General features: G+C 39.7%; 2 protein-coding genes and 1 long non-coding RNA gene across 5 annotated transcripts in view; 2 read left to right on the top strand and 1 right to left on the bottom strand.

Moving 5' to 3' along the window:
* Window positions 1-4056, top strand: part of LOC147152027 (ubiquitin-conjugating enzyme E2 D2) — a 31011-nt gene extending 26955 nt beyond the window's left edge. For all 3 annotated transcript variants that reach the window (XM_086023486.1, XM_086023488.1, XM_086023489.1), the window contains 2 exons: window positions 459-552; window positions 3039-4056. In XM_086023486.1, the coding sequence (XP_085879612.1) occupies window positions 459-552; window positions 3039-3084 (140 nt within the window). In that variant the 3' untranslated portion in view covers window positions 3085-4056. The remainder of the gene's footprint in view (window positions 1-458; window positions 553-3038) is intronic.
* Window positions 4057-5726: 1670 nt separating this feature from the next.
* On the bottom strand, window positions 5727-10108 carry LOC147152026 (uncharacterized). The gene is made up of 3 exons (XR_015085818.1): window positions 9256-10108; window positions 6411-6516; window positions 5727-6285 (listed from the first exon to the last, which is right to left on the bottom strand). It is a non-coding gene; the product is annotated as an uncharacterized LOC147152026 (long non-coding RNA).
* On the top strand, window positions 9355-12558 carry LOC147152025 (CDGSH iron-sulfur domain-containing protein 1). Its single transcript, XM_086024396.1, has 3 exons — window positions 9355-9549; window positions 10555-10757; window positions 11889-12558. Exons 1-3 carry the CDS (start codon window positions 9483-9485, stop codon window positions 11976-11978), a joined length of 360 nt encoding a protein of 119 aa, XP_085880522.1. The 5' UTR covers window positions 9355-9482; the 3' UTR covers window positions 11979-12558.
* Window positions 12559-13537: the final 979 nt, after the last annotated feature.

The following is a 13537-nucleotide window of genomic DNA, read 5'->3' as shown; positions in this document are numbered from 1 at the left end:
TGTATCCTACTCCTTGATTGAATATAGTCAGGTCTCCATGAAAGGACATCATTCTGCATGACTCCGACACGTCACAGTTTTATACGAAATGAAGATTATATCGGACTTTACTCTGCAAAAAATGTTGACTATTTTGAAAAGGGATAAAATTACTCCACATTGGAAGTTCCACACTTGAGTATGCGGCAGTTGATACTATTTACGATTAGTGCGAGGCTTTCTGTTGTCATGGTTGGGTATTTTATTGTGTTAATTTTACTTACAGAAGGAAGTTGAAGCCCTTAGTAATTTCATTGTTTTGAATGGCATATATAAGATAGGGACACGAGCGCATTGCCTAACAACATATTTTATTTTACACAATTGTCAACTTGTCTGCACAACATGGAAAGTGTCATCATGATTTTATTTGACTTCTAATTCAAATGCTGTTTGAACCTCTTACATGTCCTTCGCAGTTCTGCTGTCCATCTGCTCTCTTCTGTGCGACCCAAACCCGGACGACCCCTTAGTACCTGAGATCGCCCGTATCTACAAGACGGACAGGGAAAAGTATGTTTCCTCAGTCTTCATGTTGCTTCAAGTTCAGCGTGGAGTATGCAAGAAAAGCATTCAGTGACTCGCGAGAGTATTTGGCCCCCGTGATTTTTTTGACCCTTTGCCATCTTTCAGGCTTCAAACAATGTAAAATCTGATTATTTGTTTTCAATCAACACCAAGTGAAACACAATCGTAAATGGAACAAAATTCATGCAATATTTCAAACATTTTTTTTTTTTTTTTTTAAAGCGGAAGTCAACCCAAACATTCTTTATAAGAATATGTTCTATGCAGGCCCACTAGTTGAAACACAGCATTCTGGTTAATATTGTGTTTGTAGAATATGAGCTAAGCAACAAAATCCACCCGTTTTTAGCCATCTCTGGGGGCAGCCATTTTGTCACTTTTTTTGACTGAAAATGACATTACACACCCTCAGGGCTCAGATAAAGACCAATCATAGCTCAGCTTCACAAAACAGGTGAGCAGTGATTTGTCATCTAAGCCCCGAGGGTGTGTTTGTCATCTAAGCCCCGAGGGTGTGTGATGTCATTTTCAGTCGACAGAAGTGACAAAATGGCCGCCCCCTGAGATGGCTAAAAATGGGTGGATTTTGTTGCTTAACTCATCTTTCATGTTAATGATATTGCCTTGTTTCAACTAGTGGGCCTGCATGGAACATATTCTTGAAAAAATAGATGTTTGAGTTGACTTCTTTAAATAAAAAGCTGAAAAGTGGGGCGTGCAAAATTATTTGACCCCCCCTGAGTTAATACTTTGTAGATGCACCTTTTGCTGCGATTACAGCTGCAAGTCTTTTGTGGTATGTCTCTATCAGTTTTGCCCATCTGGAGACTGACATTTGTACCCATTCTTGCTTGCAAAACAGCTGCAGCTCAGGTAGATTAGATGGAGAGCGTCTGCAGGACTTTACACTAACTTTTGCACTGGTAGCACTGGCGCTACCAACTTTTTCAGTTGGTCGCACCGCACAGGATTTGGTTGCACCCTTTTTTTGAGGAGGTACACCATGACCATATTTGCTGATGTATCATCATTTCATTTGGCATACCGTAGATTAACAGTGACTAAAGATGTACCTGCAAAATATCTTGCTGTTAAAAGTACTTTTTTTACAACAAGCTGAGGCTGACAATTCAGGTGAAATTTTGTATAGATCTTTAATAGAAAAGAAAAAAAATACCACAGCAACATCAGCAAAAGGCAGTGAAATAAAGCTGAAAGCTTAAAAAAAAACCTTCAAATTCATTTTATTTGTATGTGTTCAACAAAATACTAAAGGGATACTAATTCCAATGCTTTTGATATTTAAAAATACATTTTGAACAAAACAGTAGAAAACTTGAACACAAAAAAATGAAACATTTTTTACACGCTACTGATATTTCTATTTATATCTCGGCCTGTATAGTACCCGCCTGTAGGCCAGTCCACCTCTGATTTTAAACGGGCTTCCGTCAGCGATTCCGACTGCAAACTTCAATAGCATACCCCCCTGTCCCCGCTGACCGATATTTGAACAGAAAGAGTGACTCAGTGACTCTGCGCCAAGGAAGCCTGTTCACAGCGTGGTTCCTCACTCAAATCTGGCCCCCGAGCAACAACTCACTATTGTTCCTCGTGCGCTTGAGCCTCGGTGCGAAAAATAGATTAAAGACTGACTGCAGACAAAGACAGATTAAATACATGGGCTTCTGACTATGCTTAGTCCGTCTATTTTAAAATGTTTCCTGTCATTCTTCAACAGTCAGTAAAACGGGCGTCCGTCACAGGCGAATAGACGGACCGGTCCGTCACATAGACGGAATGCCCAGCTCTGATATTCAGTGAGGCTAAAAAGATCCGTGAGTGGCAACAGTTTGCGACGGCGATATAAACTGGCCCCAACTACAGTCGGGAAGATGAGTCAAGACAGCCGCCACACCACCACGCACTGCCGGGAACAACTTCAAAATGGAAACATACGAAGGCATTGATGTCCAATGTAGTAATCTTTAGTAAGCTAAGGTTTATTTTGAAGTTGGCATTCTCAACGCGTGTTAGCGTCATGCATAGCAGGAAGAAGTGCTGCCGTGGCTGGCTTGATTGTCTTCCGGTGCACACCAAATAAACTAGTACTCGATGCAGAAAAAAAATTCTCTTATCTTTTTTTTTTTTTTTTTTTAAACCGAAAAAAATCTAACTACTCAAGTACTCCCTTTTAAACCTAAACAATAGCATCCTACTTACTGGCAAACCAAATTTGAGATATTTGACCAATACACATGCATGTAATATGCATCCAATGTTGTTTAAATGTTTCTATGTGTTGTGTTACTCTCTCTGAAACTGGGAGCTACAAAGATTCCATGTGAATCGTTTCAGCAATGATACCTCCACTGTTTTTTGTGACAGTTCTGAATGGCACATTACACGGAGCTTGATTATTTAATCAACAAAAATTTCTAATGATTTGTCAACTTGTCTGTCTGTTTCAGGTACAACAAAATAGCCCGGGAATGGACACAAAAGTATGCAATGTAGTGCTGGAGCAGAATTGTGGCCAAACAGTTCTATGGCAAACGTTTGGGAAGCTTGAGATATAAAGAGAAAACAAACAAAAAAACACATACAAACAAATGAAAAGTTTAAAATAAGATCTTGTTGGTTTCCATTGGAGTGCTTTCATTGAGCCACGCCTCCCCATCACCAGAGTACCTCTTCCCCCCCATATGTGTTGTTTCTCCTCCCCCGTATGTCTTCATCTCTTTTTGTCTTGCCTGCCCAACCACCTGACATGCCCTCCCTCCCGTCAACTAACAGCCAACTTGCAATGGTAATGAGCGCCTCTTCTTTAACGCCCCGCCCTTTTATTCATTACATCTGTACTGCGTTTTTAGTTTCCTTGCAGGTTTGGTTGTCGCTGCCTCCCCTTCCTCCCCCATCCTCACTCACTCACCCACCCACCCCAGATAGTCACTTAAAGCATTCCTTTGAGCATCTAAACTTGGAAGGGACCCGTTTCTTTTTTCCATTTTTGGGGGTGGAGGGGCACACAAAATTGGGGGAATTTTTACAGTCTACATCCTTTGTTTCGTTTTTCGTTTTTTGATTCCCATCTGTGGACAAAGCAGACTGACTGAGTCGAAGAGCACTCTGTATTAAATACAATGACGCAACACCCAACAACACCCATGTTGACTCATAATGTACACACACATACACATGGACAACTGTACCGGGTATTTAAGCATTTTATTTTTTCCTGATTCAACCTGTGTTTCTACCCGCCCCACCCATACCTCTCCCTATAACTCTTTAGGTTGCTTATTTTCTTTTTGTTTGCTTTTTGTTAAATTTAGAGGCTAACATCATAAATGGCTCTGGGACTGGCTTGGGCTCTGAGTGCGAGGAGAACCCACTCTTCTTGCACAAAACCTCTGTATATTGAATTACCTGAGAGGCTCGTTGAGCTTTGTGTTGATTAAACTGTGTAATAAAAACCCATGACTCTTGTGTTGACTCATTCTAACACCTTTTTGGTGGGACATCGGAGGAAGGATGGGTTTATCTAATAGTCGGGTCATGCTTGGGATCCCTTTGTAACTTCCGACTTACGTACATTGCTGCTATTGCATCATGTTCTGTAAGTTTCATATTTAGACAAACATGTCTGAAATGCTTTAGCTTTTAGGTTTTTCACCTGAATTGCCATAGGATGGCCCAAAATTATTTCTTGATCATAACTGTACTGTACAATAGGGTGATGAAGCTGGTTTTATTCACACACTGGCTGCAATATTATGGAGGACTGAAAAGGCCAAAATTAAATAAATACACCATTAAATGTTTAATGAAAAATATAATTAAATGTAGAATTAAATCGATCCAATTAATAAATGCACCATTAAATAAGCAAATGTCAACAATTAAATAAATGATTATATTATTAAATGTCATTAATTGGTTTAATTATCAACGATTCTATGTAAAAATATATTTAATTATTTCATGGTGCTGTGTTGCAGTGTTTCATGCATTTATTTTATCTGTCAAGCTCACCCGTCAAAGGTGTGGGCGCTGCTAAAGCCTGAGAGCTCAAATCCTATCTATCCGTTGCTTTGGCCTGAAGTGGTTGAAAACATGGCGGCTACGATGATGAAGTCTTCCGTGAGCTTTCAAGAGAGACAGAGAGATATTTTACACCATGCTGAGTGTGTGGAAGCACGAAATGCAGACCGCGAATATGTTCAGTGCAAAACGGAGGGATTTATTTAAGTTTTTGGTGTTATTTCCGACATTGACCGTACAGTGACCGCAATTTCAGAAGTACTGTACTCCACAGCTTCACTAGTAACCGGGCATAACACACACACAAGGGCCAGGACACTTGGCATTTGATAATCCCAGTGCGGTTCAGTAGCGTCGCGTTCCCTGTCGAATACCAGCAAGTCAAATTGTAGCGATGTTTGGAGCGTCAAAGCGGACCATCGGGAGACTCATGAGGCAGAGCGGTTTAGTGTATGTGCACTAGTGATGGTAAAATGAAGCCCCATAAAGCAGTCAAGCCGTGCAGGGAAATACTTCAGACACGCGTAGGGGCTTCAAGATGATTCATTTCTTCGACTACGCCATCGTGTGGACAGAGAAACGTATAACATGCTTGGTGCTTGCAATAAAACGGTGAAGTGTAAATCATGCTCCGAATACAAAAAATATTATTTGAAGGGTGTTTTAACATAACACTCTGGTCTTATGTATCCGTCATAACTTAAAATAAAATATAATAATTCTAGGTTATAGCACTAACTTATGTCTTATAGGTTATAAATAGTAGCTGTAATTTCTCTAGTGCATACCTGTACTGTTCCAAAACAAAAAAAATTGTACAGTGTAAATACCTCATTAATTACACAATTGATCATGCTTGTCCTTCCTTCAGGTTTTTGAGGACTATGGCATTGACTGGAATGGACCTCATGCTCTTCATGGAGGCACTGTGTTAGTCCCAGAGATTGACCTATTCCATGAGCTCTCAGATGAAGAAGTTGCCATTTTTCCAGATCCACGACTTTATTTAGCATTATATAACAAACAGGCATGAACTGAAACTTTGATTTCCTTGTTAAATTTTTTTTTTAATGTGAAGCAATGCCACAATCACTTGATGTGCAAGGCAAGGCAGTTTTGTTTATATAGCACATTTCATATACGAGGCAACTCAATGTGCTTCACACAAGCAAATACATACATACATACAAGCATTTAGATATAGTTCCATTTTTTTAATGAATTTGAACATACTTCACCTCTTGTCCCAACATTGGACACCTAAAGCATAATATCAATGCTGTTCCATTAACACTGACAGTCAATAATACAGAACTTTTTGGTTTTAATAAAATGAACAAATAAGCTTAATAAAACATATGTCAAAGACTGCACAATATGATAAACGTTTTCACAGATACTGAGTTTCTGTCAATTGAACTGACCTTCGCAACAGTGCATTCAATAACATAATAAAAGAGATTAAACAATGCCAATTTTTGTTTGTGCAATACTTAAGGCAGCCAGAAGTGCCTGCTCAAATTTAATGTAGATTTTGAAATGCGCAGGCAGCTTAAGCGTTTCAAAGGATGTGGACGATGGAGCAAAGTTTCCTCCAGAAACCTCCACTTTTAGTTCAGGAAGGAGGAAGCATCTCCCAGCCTACTCAGAATGTCAGCAGGTGGGCCAGTGTGTCTGAAAGTCAAAATAGATTCAAGGTGACATTTAGTCCAACTTCAATTTATCATCATTATATCAATGAGACACAGAAGCATTTGTTAATTGACCAAAATATTTGCCAAATAAAAAAGCTGTTGTACCAGTTTCAATGAACATCCTTAGAAAGCCAGTGATGCGGCATATGGACTCTATGTCAAAGTCTCCATCATTGTCCTCAACTGGCCATGTGATTTTTTCCAGGAGCATCTTGAAGGATCATATCATGTAAGTATTTTAAATGGAGAACTTATTTTGGTCACATTATTGGTCAACGGAAAAATAACCAGTTCAATTCTCGTAAAGTCAAAAGTTATGTTTATGCCACTAACAAATATGTGAAACATCTTTAGAAACTGTAAAAAAGCCAAGATTTACAAAAGCAAAATAGCATTCTGAACAAAAAAGTTAATATCTTCAACTGAAGAACATAAACTGCATGATATAATATTTGTAAAATTCTATTATCTAATGATCTTATTTTTCTATTCTATTGACTGATTTTATATTGCACACAACTTTAGAGAAATTCGATTGATATCTGTGGTATACTGAGAGTCAAAGTATTGCATATGTTGCTGTTTACAATGTTCCCCAGTAGAGGGCGAATTCACCTGTTACATACAATGTAAAGATGTTAGAAACGAGAGAAGATGTACAAAAAATTTGAAGTGTTCGTACTTTGTGAGTGCCAGGAAAGAAAGCTTGAACCAACAATGTGAGATGTTGTACTAAGTTATTCGGCCACGACACAACAATATCATTAACATTTGTCTGTGCCTTTATGATTAAATTCCTCAATGTTAATCACTGCTAGTACTACTGCACTCTCAGCTGATGTCCAAGGCCTCATTGGAACAATGTGACTGAGGCTGTCTATATCATTTTCTTCACTTTGGTTAATATGACCATAGTCATACACCTATTATTTTGTGCTCTATATATTATATTTATATTTTGGCACTTTCAATCCTCCATACAATATTGGGCACATCCACACAAAACCAAAATGAAATTGTATACTTCATTGCACTATTTACAGAGTCAACTTTTCAAGTGCTGCACACAGTTATAGAAGAGTCATACAAAAACATTTTACAGTCGAAGATAAAACTAGTCTTTCTGGAATGCCTGCTAAAATATTGTCCACATTCCTAAAAATAATAAATCTTTGTTTTTCGGAAAATTTGAACCAAATACTGATTATTAAGCCAGTAACAGGACAACAAAAATGACACCAAAGCCACCTGGGATGGCGCAGCATGGCTGTTGAGGGCTCTAACAGAGCCTTTACAAAGATAATGGACTGCGTTGATTGCCATTGTAAATGTTAACATTTAGAGTGTTATAGTTTGCAGGGTTGGGAAACAACACTGCATATGGGTTTAAATCCCATGGTAGTAGAGCCACGTCTCAATATAAGGCAATGCAGTACATATAATGTGTTGAATGAACTGGTTGGTATTTTAATGAATGCGCGAGGAAGTGTTCATATACTGGACATCTAAAATGGACATCGAGTGTACTGTTGCAATGTACAGCATCTATAAATTGCGTCAGTAGAGTTTGTTCTGTCATCCCCAGATGTTAACTCGAGAAATTACAGGATTAATTATTGTAGAATACAATACAACTTTATTTACTGTATATTGCGCATAACAAGTAGTAGCATTATTAATTAGAATGTATTCATAATGGATTTATATATGAAAATACTTGTCATACACTATTGTAGACAAGTTGCGATTAAAATATTTACTGTGGAAACAGTTTGGGCCTTTATCAGATATCCTTGATATTTACCTTAAAATTCTTCCTCACTTCAGTGCACTAATAACTGATTTAACTCTGAGTGCTACTTTTGGCTTACTGGCCTACAATCATTTATGTCAACAATACATCATTCATAAATCATCAGGGGACTTCTGGAGTCAGTTTGCTTTTCAGTTGTTTATTCATAAAAAACCTTATCATATACATTTCCTTCCACTTCACGATTGTGTCCCACTTTGTGTTGATTACTCACACACGCAAAAAATATATACTTTCGCAAAGCACTGTAGTGTGCAGATCCCCACTAGTGTAGTTTTGCCCGACAATTACGACTAGCATGGGTGTGTAGCTGATTGATTGATGGATTGATGGATGGATTGATTGATTGATTGATTGATTGATTGATTGATTGATTGATTAAACACAACATAAAAGACAGTAAAAACATTAAAATACTGTAAAAAAAAATCTTTCTTATGTATATTACTTCAATAACGTTTATGTTCAGTAAAAGTGGGGAAAGGGCAATACATAGTACAACAATTAATTCAGTGGGATTATTGATTTGATTCGATAAAGTATTGCTCAGTTCGAGATAGTATGATGCAATGGTTTCTTGTTGAAAATGGACAATGATTTTACGATAAATCAATTTGTCAGTACTGTAAATGTGACATTTCTTTCGAAGAGATTGATGAAGTACATTTGTAGCTTTTCTCATATTAATAAATGGTAACAACACGAAAAAGCTCTCTAAAGCCCAAACTATTGAACAAGTTAATTACATTCAAAGAAACACCAAATCATCAACAAGCTTTGTGATCAATTAGTTTTTGTACCAATCAATGCAATCAATTCTAAAACCAAAACCTATTTTACGATTAAAATCGGGATTCGTCACATGATCCCTACCGACTAGTAACATAGTTGCTAAACTACTAGTGTGCATAAGGGAAAACGTTTGAACTCATTCTACTCAACGTCCTCATAACTCAAAAGAAAACATTCTTCAAAGATAGTAGCCAACAACAAGTTTCCATCTTTCACTTGTAAATGTTCATGAAAGAGGCAGGTACTCGTTCGCACAACATTTCCCATTGTTATACGGTATCTGGACCAAGCGAGAAAATGCTGAGGATAGCCGCGTGCAAATCTCTTCATCAAGATAACTTTAACCTGATATTTGGAGACCTCAAGGACGATCAAAATGAACCAACCGAAACCGGAAATGGTGTGGAGAACTGTCGCGAAGCCTCTTGCGCCTTCTATGTGACGTCGGCTGTGTTGTGAGGTGACGTCGGCAGGACGAGACCAACGCTAGCAGAAAGAGGACGGCGTCCACTTACGCACAGCGGCGATTGACCTTGCGGCTGACGCCAAACAACGCAGAGTCCAGAGAAAAAATGGCCACCCCCGGGTTACCCGCCATTCCACACTTGCCATCCAGCTCGGGAATGAGGTTGTCCAAAGGTAAACTTCTCAAATATAGCGCGTAGCATGCTGCGACTAGCTTCGTTGTAATTAAAAAAAAAAAAGAAAAAAAAGATCTCGGCCACCTGACGCTTGGTCATATTGTAGCACTTAAAGTGACTGTTTGCATAACACAACCGGACCGGAAGTCAATCCAGCCCCTAAAATGACTGACAACAAATTCGTGGAAAGCGCTGCAAGGACACCAAATGCTTTTAATTACTGGCTAACAGCTTCCCAGCATGAGATAACTCGCCAAAGAGCCAAATATATAGTTTGAAACCAGTGGCGAATTTGAAGGTGATCCAACTTTCTTGCCGTGTCTTGGCTTTGTGCCTCCCGAGTAAAATGCTGATCATGGGACCTGTTAAGCCTGTCAGGCGGCGTGGTCCTGTTATACCCTGCAGACATCTGCTCGCTCAGTGCCTCGTAAAAAAAAAAAAAAAAAGCTCCTCACATTCTCACATTACTCAGAAAATGTCGACATTACAGTACCTTTGTGGCAACGGCTCATGTGCCTGAAATCTTTATGCATTTGTCTCACAATGATTCTCTACAATACATTTATCTCATGTGAGATTATAATGGCATCAAGTTTAACGGTTGTTTCCGCCTGTGTCACACAGATGTGAGAGTGATAGGGGTGCACGAAACCTGCTGCACATCTTGAACGGGGATGGTAATGCAGTGATAGCCCAGATGCAGACTAGCGTCTCTCCAACCACCGGTTGCCATTTTTACACTTTGTCCATAGCAGGACTTTAACATTGACCCACTTATTCCAAAAGTCCCAAATCATTACAGATGTAGTACTTTAGCGCGCATGATCAACATGGCTTTGTTTACATCCTAGAAAACATGAATCAACTTGCATTCGCAGAGCCTCAAATTTCATTACATCAAAATTGTGTCACCTGAACCATGCAATATGAATCCAGCCCCAGCGTACACACAAAATCCCAAACACTATAATTTGCCTGTTTGCCCGTGATTGTGTCTCTGCAGAGCATTTCCTGGTCGCAGTACCTGTGGCGGTTGTCGCAGCTGTAGGAGGCTTCTTGGTGAGCCGTTACCTTAGTGGCCGGAATTGCAAAAAGGGCCCGGTGAACATGTGTATCAACAAAGACAGTCCCAAAGTGGTGCACAGCTTTGACATGGAGGACATTGGCACCAAGGCTGTGTACTGCCGCTGTTGGAGGTCAAAGAAGGTCAGATTGCAAGCCCCTCTTTTAGTTATTGCCAAAGAGCAAATGTTACAAATGTTTATTGAGTACCACTGTTCTACTAGTGTTGAACAGGTGAGTTTTAACTGCAATATGTTAAACTCCTGAATAGATGATATACATTTTTTATATTGTTTTATCCCTCCTACACGCTTTAAACACACTTAAACTTATTAAAACAGGCTTTTTAAAGGATAACGTCCGTAAAGTGCTTTGTTACAGTTGCAGCTGATGTGAAAGCGCTGTATGAATAAACCTGTATTGTATTGTATAAGCGGCACGGTGGTCGACTGGTTAGCACGTCCGCCTCACAGTTCAGAGGTCGTGGGTTCGATCCCGGCTCCGGCCTCCCTGTGTGGAGTTTGCATGTTCTCCCCGTGCCTGCGTGGGTTTTCTCCGGGTACTCCGGTTTCCTCCCACATTTCAAAAACATGCATGGTAAGTTGATTGGACACTCTAAATTGCCCCTAGGTGTGATTGTGAGTGCGGATGTTTGTCTCTGCGTGCCCTGCGATTGGTTGGCAACCAATTCAGGGTGTACCCCGCCTACTGCCCAAAGACAGCTGGGATAGGCTCCAGCACGCCCCGCGACCCTTGTGAGGATAAGCGGTACAGATAATGGATGGATGTATTGTATAACATAGTGCTTGTTGTCACTCGCAGTTTTCCAAATGAGAGCCAAAGTGTGCCTGCTTAATTTGTTACTCCCAGTTAAAGTTTACTATAGAGCTGACACACAAATGAGAATGGAACATTATATATTTTAACACCAGAATGTTCAACAAAACCGTATAATTTCATCTAATGAAAGTCCACGATTTTAATGCTAACACATATATATATATATATATATATATATATATATATATATATATATATATATATATATATATATATATATATATATATATACACCACAGATGGGATAATGGAAATTAGTATAGATGTTAGAGTAAGTATAAACCTTCACTCAACTACGACTTAACACACACACACAGCATCAACACATAACCCCCCTTTAGGACCTCCTACAACTGCATGATGAGCTATAGATGAACTGTATTCAGGCAGCTACAAAAGGGAGCCAACGTAGGAGCTGTTTTTCTTCTCTTGCAGTTCCCTTACTGCGATGGCGCCCACAGCAAACATAACGAAGAAACCGGCGACAATGTGGGCCCTCTCATCATCAAGAAGAGGGACGTTTGAGAAAACCAAACCCAACTTTGGCGCTCCCTCCTTCATGCCTCCCCTGTTTGTTCGTGCTGCATAATGGCGTCGCAAGGACAGTTCACGGTATTATGTTGTCACAACAAATGACACAATATAATCTGCTACCACATCAACTAATGTGGAAGTATTACTGTAAAATTAAACATTCACATAGAGATGATGAATGGTCAGAAGTGATGTGGTAGTGTTAAAGCCTTGACCCACTTTGGAATGGTTTGTTTCCAAAGTTCCACTTGACCTCATATAAGTGAACTCAAGGCCTTAAATGAATTCTGTTCCAAGACGCACTACAAAGATGAATGTTGCACATTTTATTTTTGTGCTAAGTGCTAGGCTAAGTGCTAGATGTTTGTCTTAAATCCTCCTCTGTGTTCCTGAAAAATGTTGATCAGCCATAATACATCACTGTGGGAACCCTTTTATGTAGTCAAAGCTAAACTCTCCTTCCGAAATGCTACTTTTTCTTTAGTTTTCTTCAGCCTAATCAGTTTCAGATTCATGGCTTTGTTTTTCTGTATCATGTGAATAAAGTTTTTGCGGGACTTGGACGAGCATATCTCGTTGTTGTTGTTTTTTTGTCTTTTCTTATAAAGAAGTCCTTGCTCTAAAGTACCAAAGGTGTATTTCTTAAACCACTGCATCAAACACTGACCCACGACAGCCTAGTGGAAGAGTCGTGTACGTGCGTGCGTGTGTTAGATGAAAGGGGTGGCGGGGCTGCGTTCTGCAGTGTCCACCTCCAGCACCAGTGGCCATTTTAAGACGCGTCATTATGTGTGGTCACCACTAGAAGACGCTGTGTTTACACGAGCAGTCGTGTCCAGAGCGTGTTCACGAGTGTTAGTGGGGGCCCCTGCTGCTATAGTGACACACGCGCACGCACACACGCACGGGCGCGTGCACAGGCTTATGTGGCTGCGTGCCAGATGCAAGCAGGACTCTCGCAAGAGGTGGAGTGGACTCCGCGTCTCGTGAGGAGTCACCTGCGAAAGCGACTGTAGTCTGTGGCCATGTTTGCCTGTTCATAGGGCAATCTGACCGGGAGCATATGTTGTCTCAACATTTAGTTTTAAATTAGTACTAATATGGGCGGGTTGGCCTTCCACCAGGGAAAGTACGCACTGTTTAGAGCAGATACATCTATTTCCAAATACATAATATCAATAATAGAAATAGTCATTGTGTATATAGTGTACTGTAGTACTTGAGTCTACACATAAACCTAAGACCCCAACTTTTAAAATAATTATGACGTGTTATCATCCTACACCACTACAATTGGTCAACTGGGGTTCCTCTAAAATGAGATGACTCATCTCAAGGGGTGGATCAAAATAAATCTATTAAAATTGAAATTCGTTGTTGCAGACATTTTGCAAACACATTTCACATGTAAACAGATGAGTACCAGCCCCGACACACACACACACACACACACACGTCCCATCAATGTTTAAGTAGTCTATTCCAGTGTTTCCCAACCGTTAATGAGCCAAAGCACACAATTTACACTTCCAAAATCCCACGGCACATGA

The sequence above is a fragment of the Filicampus tigris genome, chromosome 2 (genome assembly GCF_054856515.1).
Source record: "Filicampus tigris isolate MCC_2025a chromosome 2, RoL_Ftig_1.0, whole genome shotgun sequence".
NCBI classification, from domain to species: Eukaryota; Metazoa; Chordata; class Actinopteri; order Syngnathiformes; family Syngnathidae; genus Filicampus; species Filicampus tigris.
The sequence above is the reverse complement of the archived record's forward strand: the minus strand, read 5'-3'. Positions and strand labels throughout refer to the sequence as shown.

Excerpts from the sequence above, each read along its gene's own strand:
- LOC147152025 (XM_086024396.1), top strand. The coding sequence starts at position 9,483 with ATGGCCACCCCCGGGTTACCCGCCATTCCACACTTGCCATCCAGCTCG. Across the intron at positions 9,550-10,554 it reads GGGAATGAGGTTGTCCAAAG|AGCATTTCCTGGTCGCAGTA; the intron begins GTAAACTTCTCA and ends GTGTCTCTGCAG. Across the intron at positions 10,758-11,888 it reads GCTGTTGGAGGTCAAAGAAG|TTCCCTTACTGCGATGGCGC; the intron begins GTCAGATTGCAA and ends CTTCTCTTGCAG.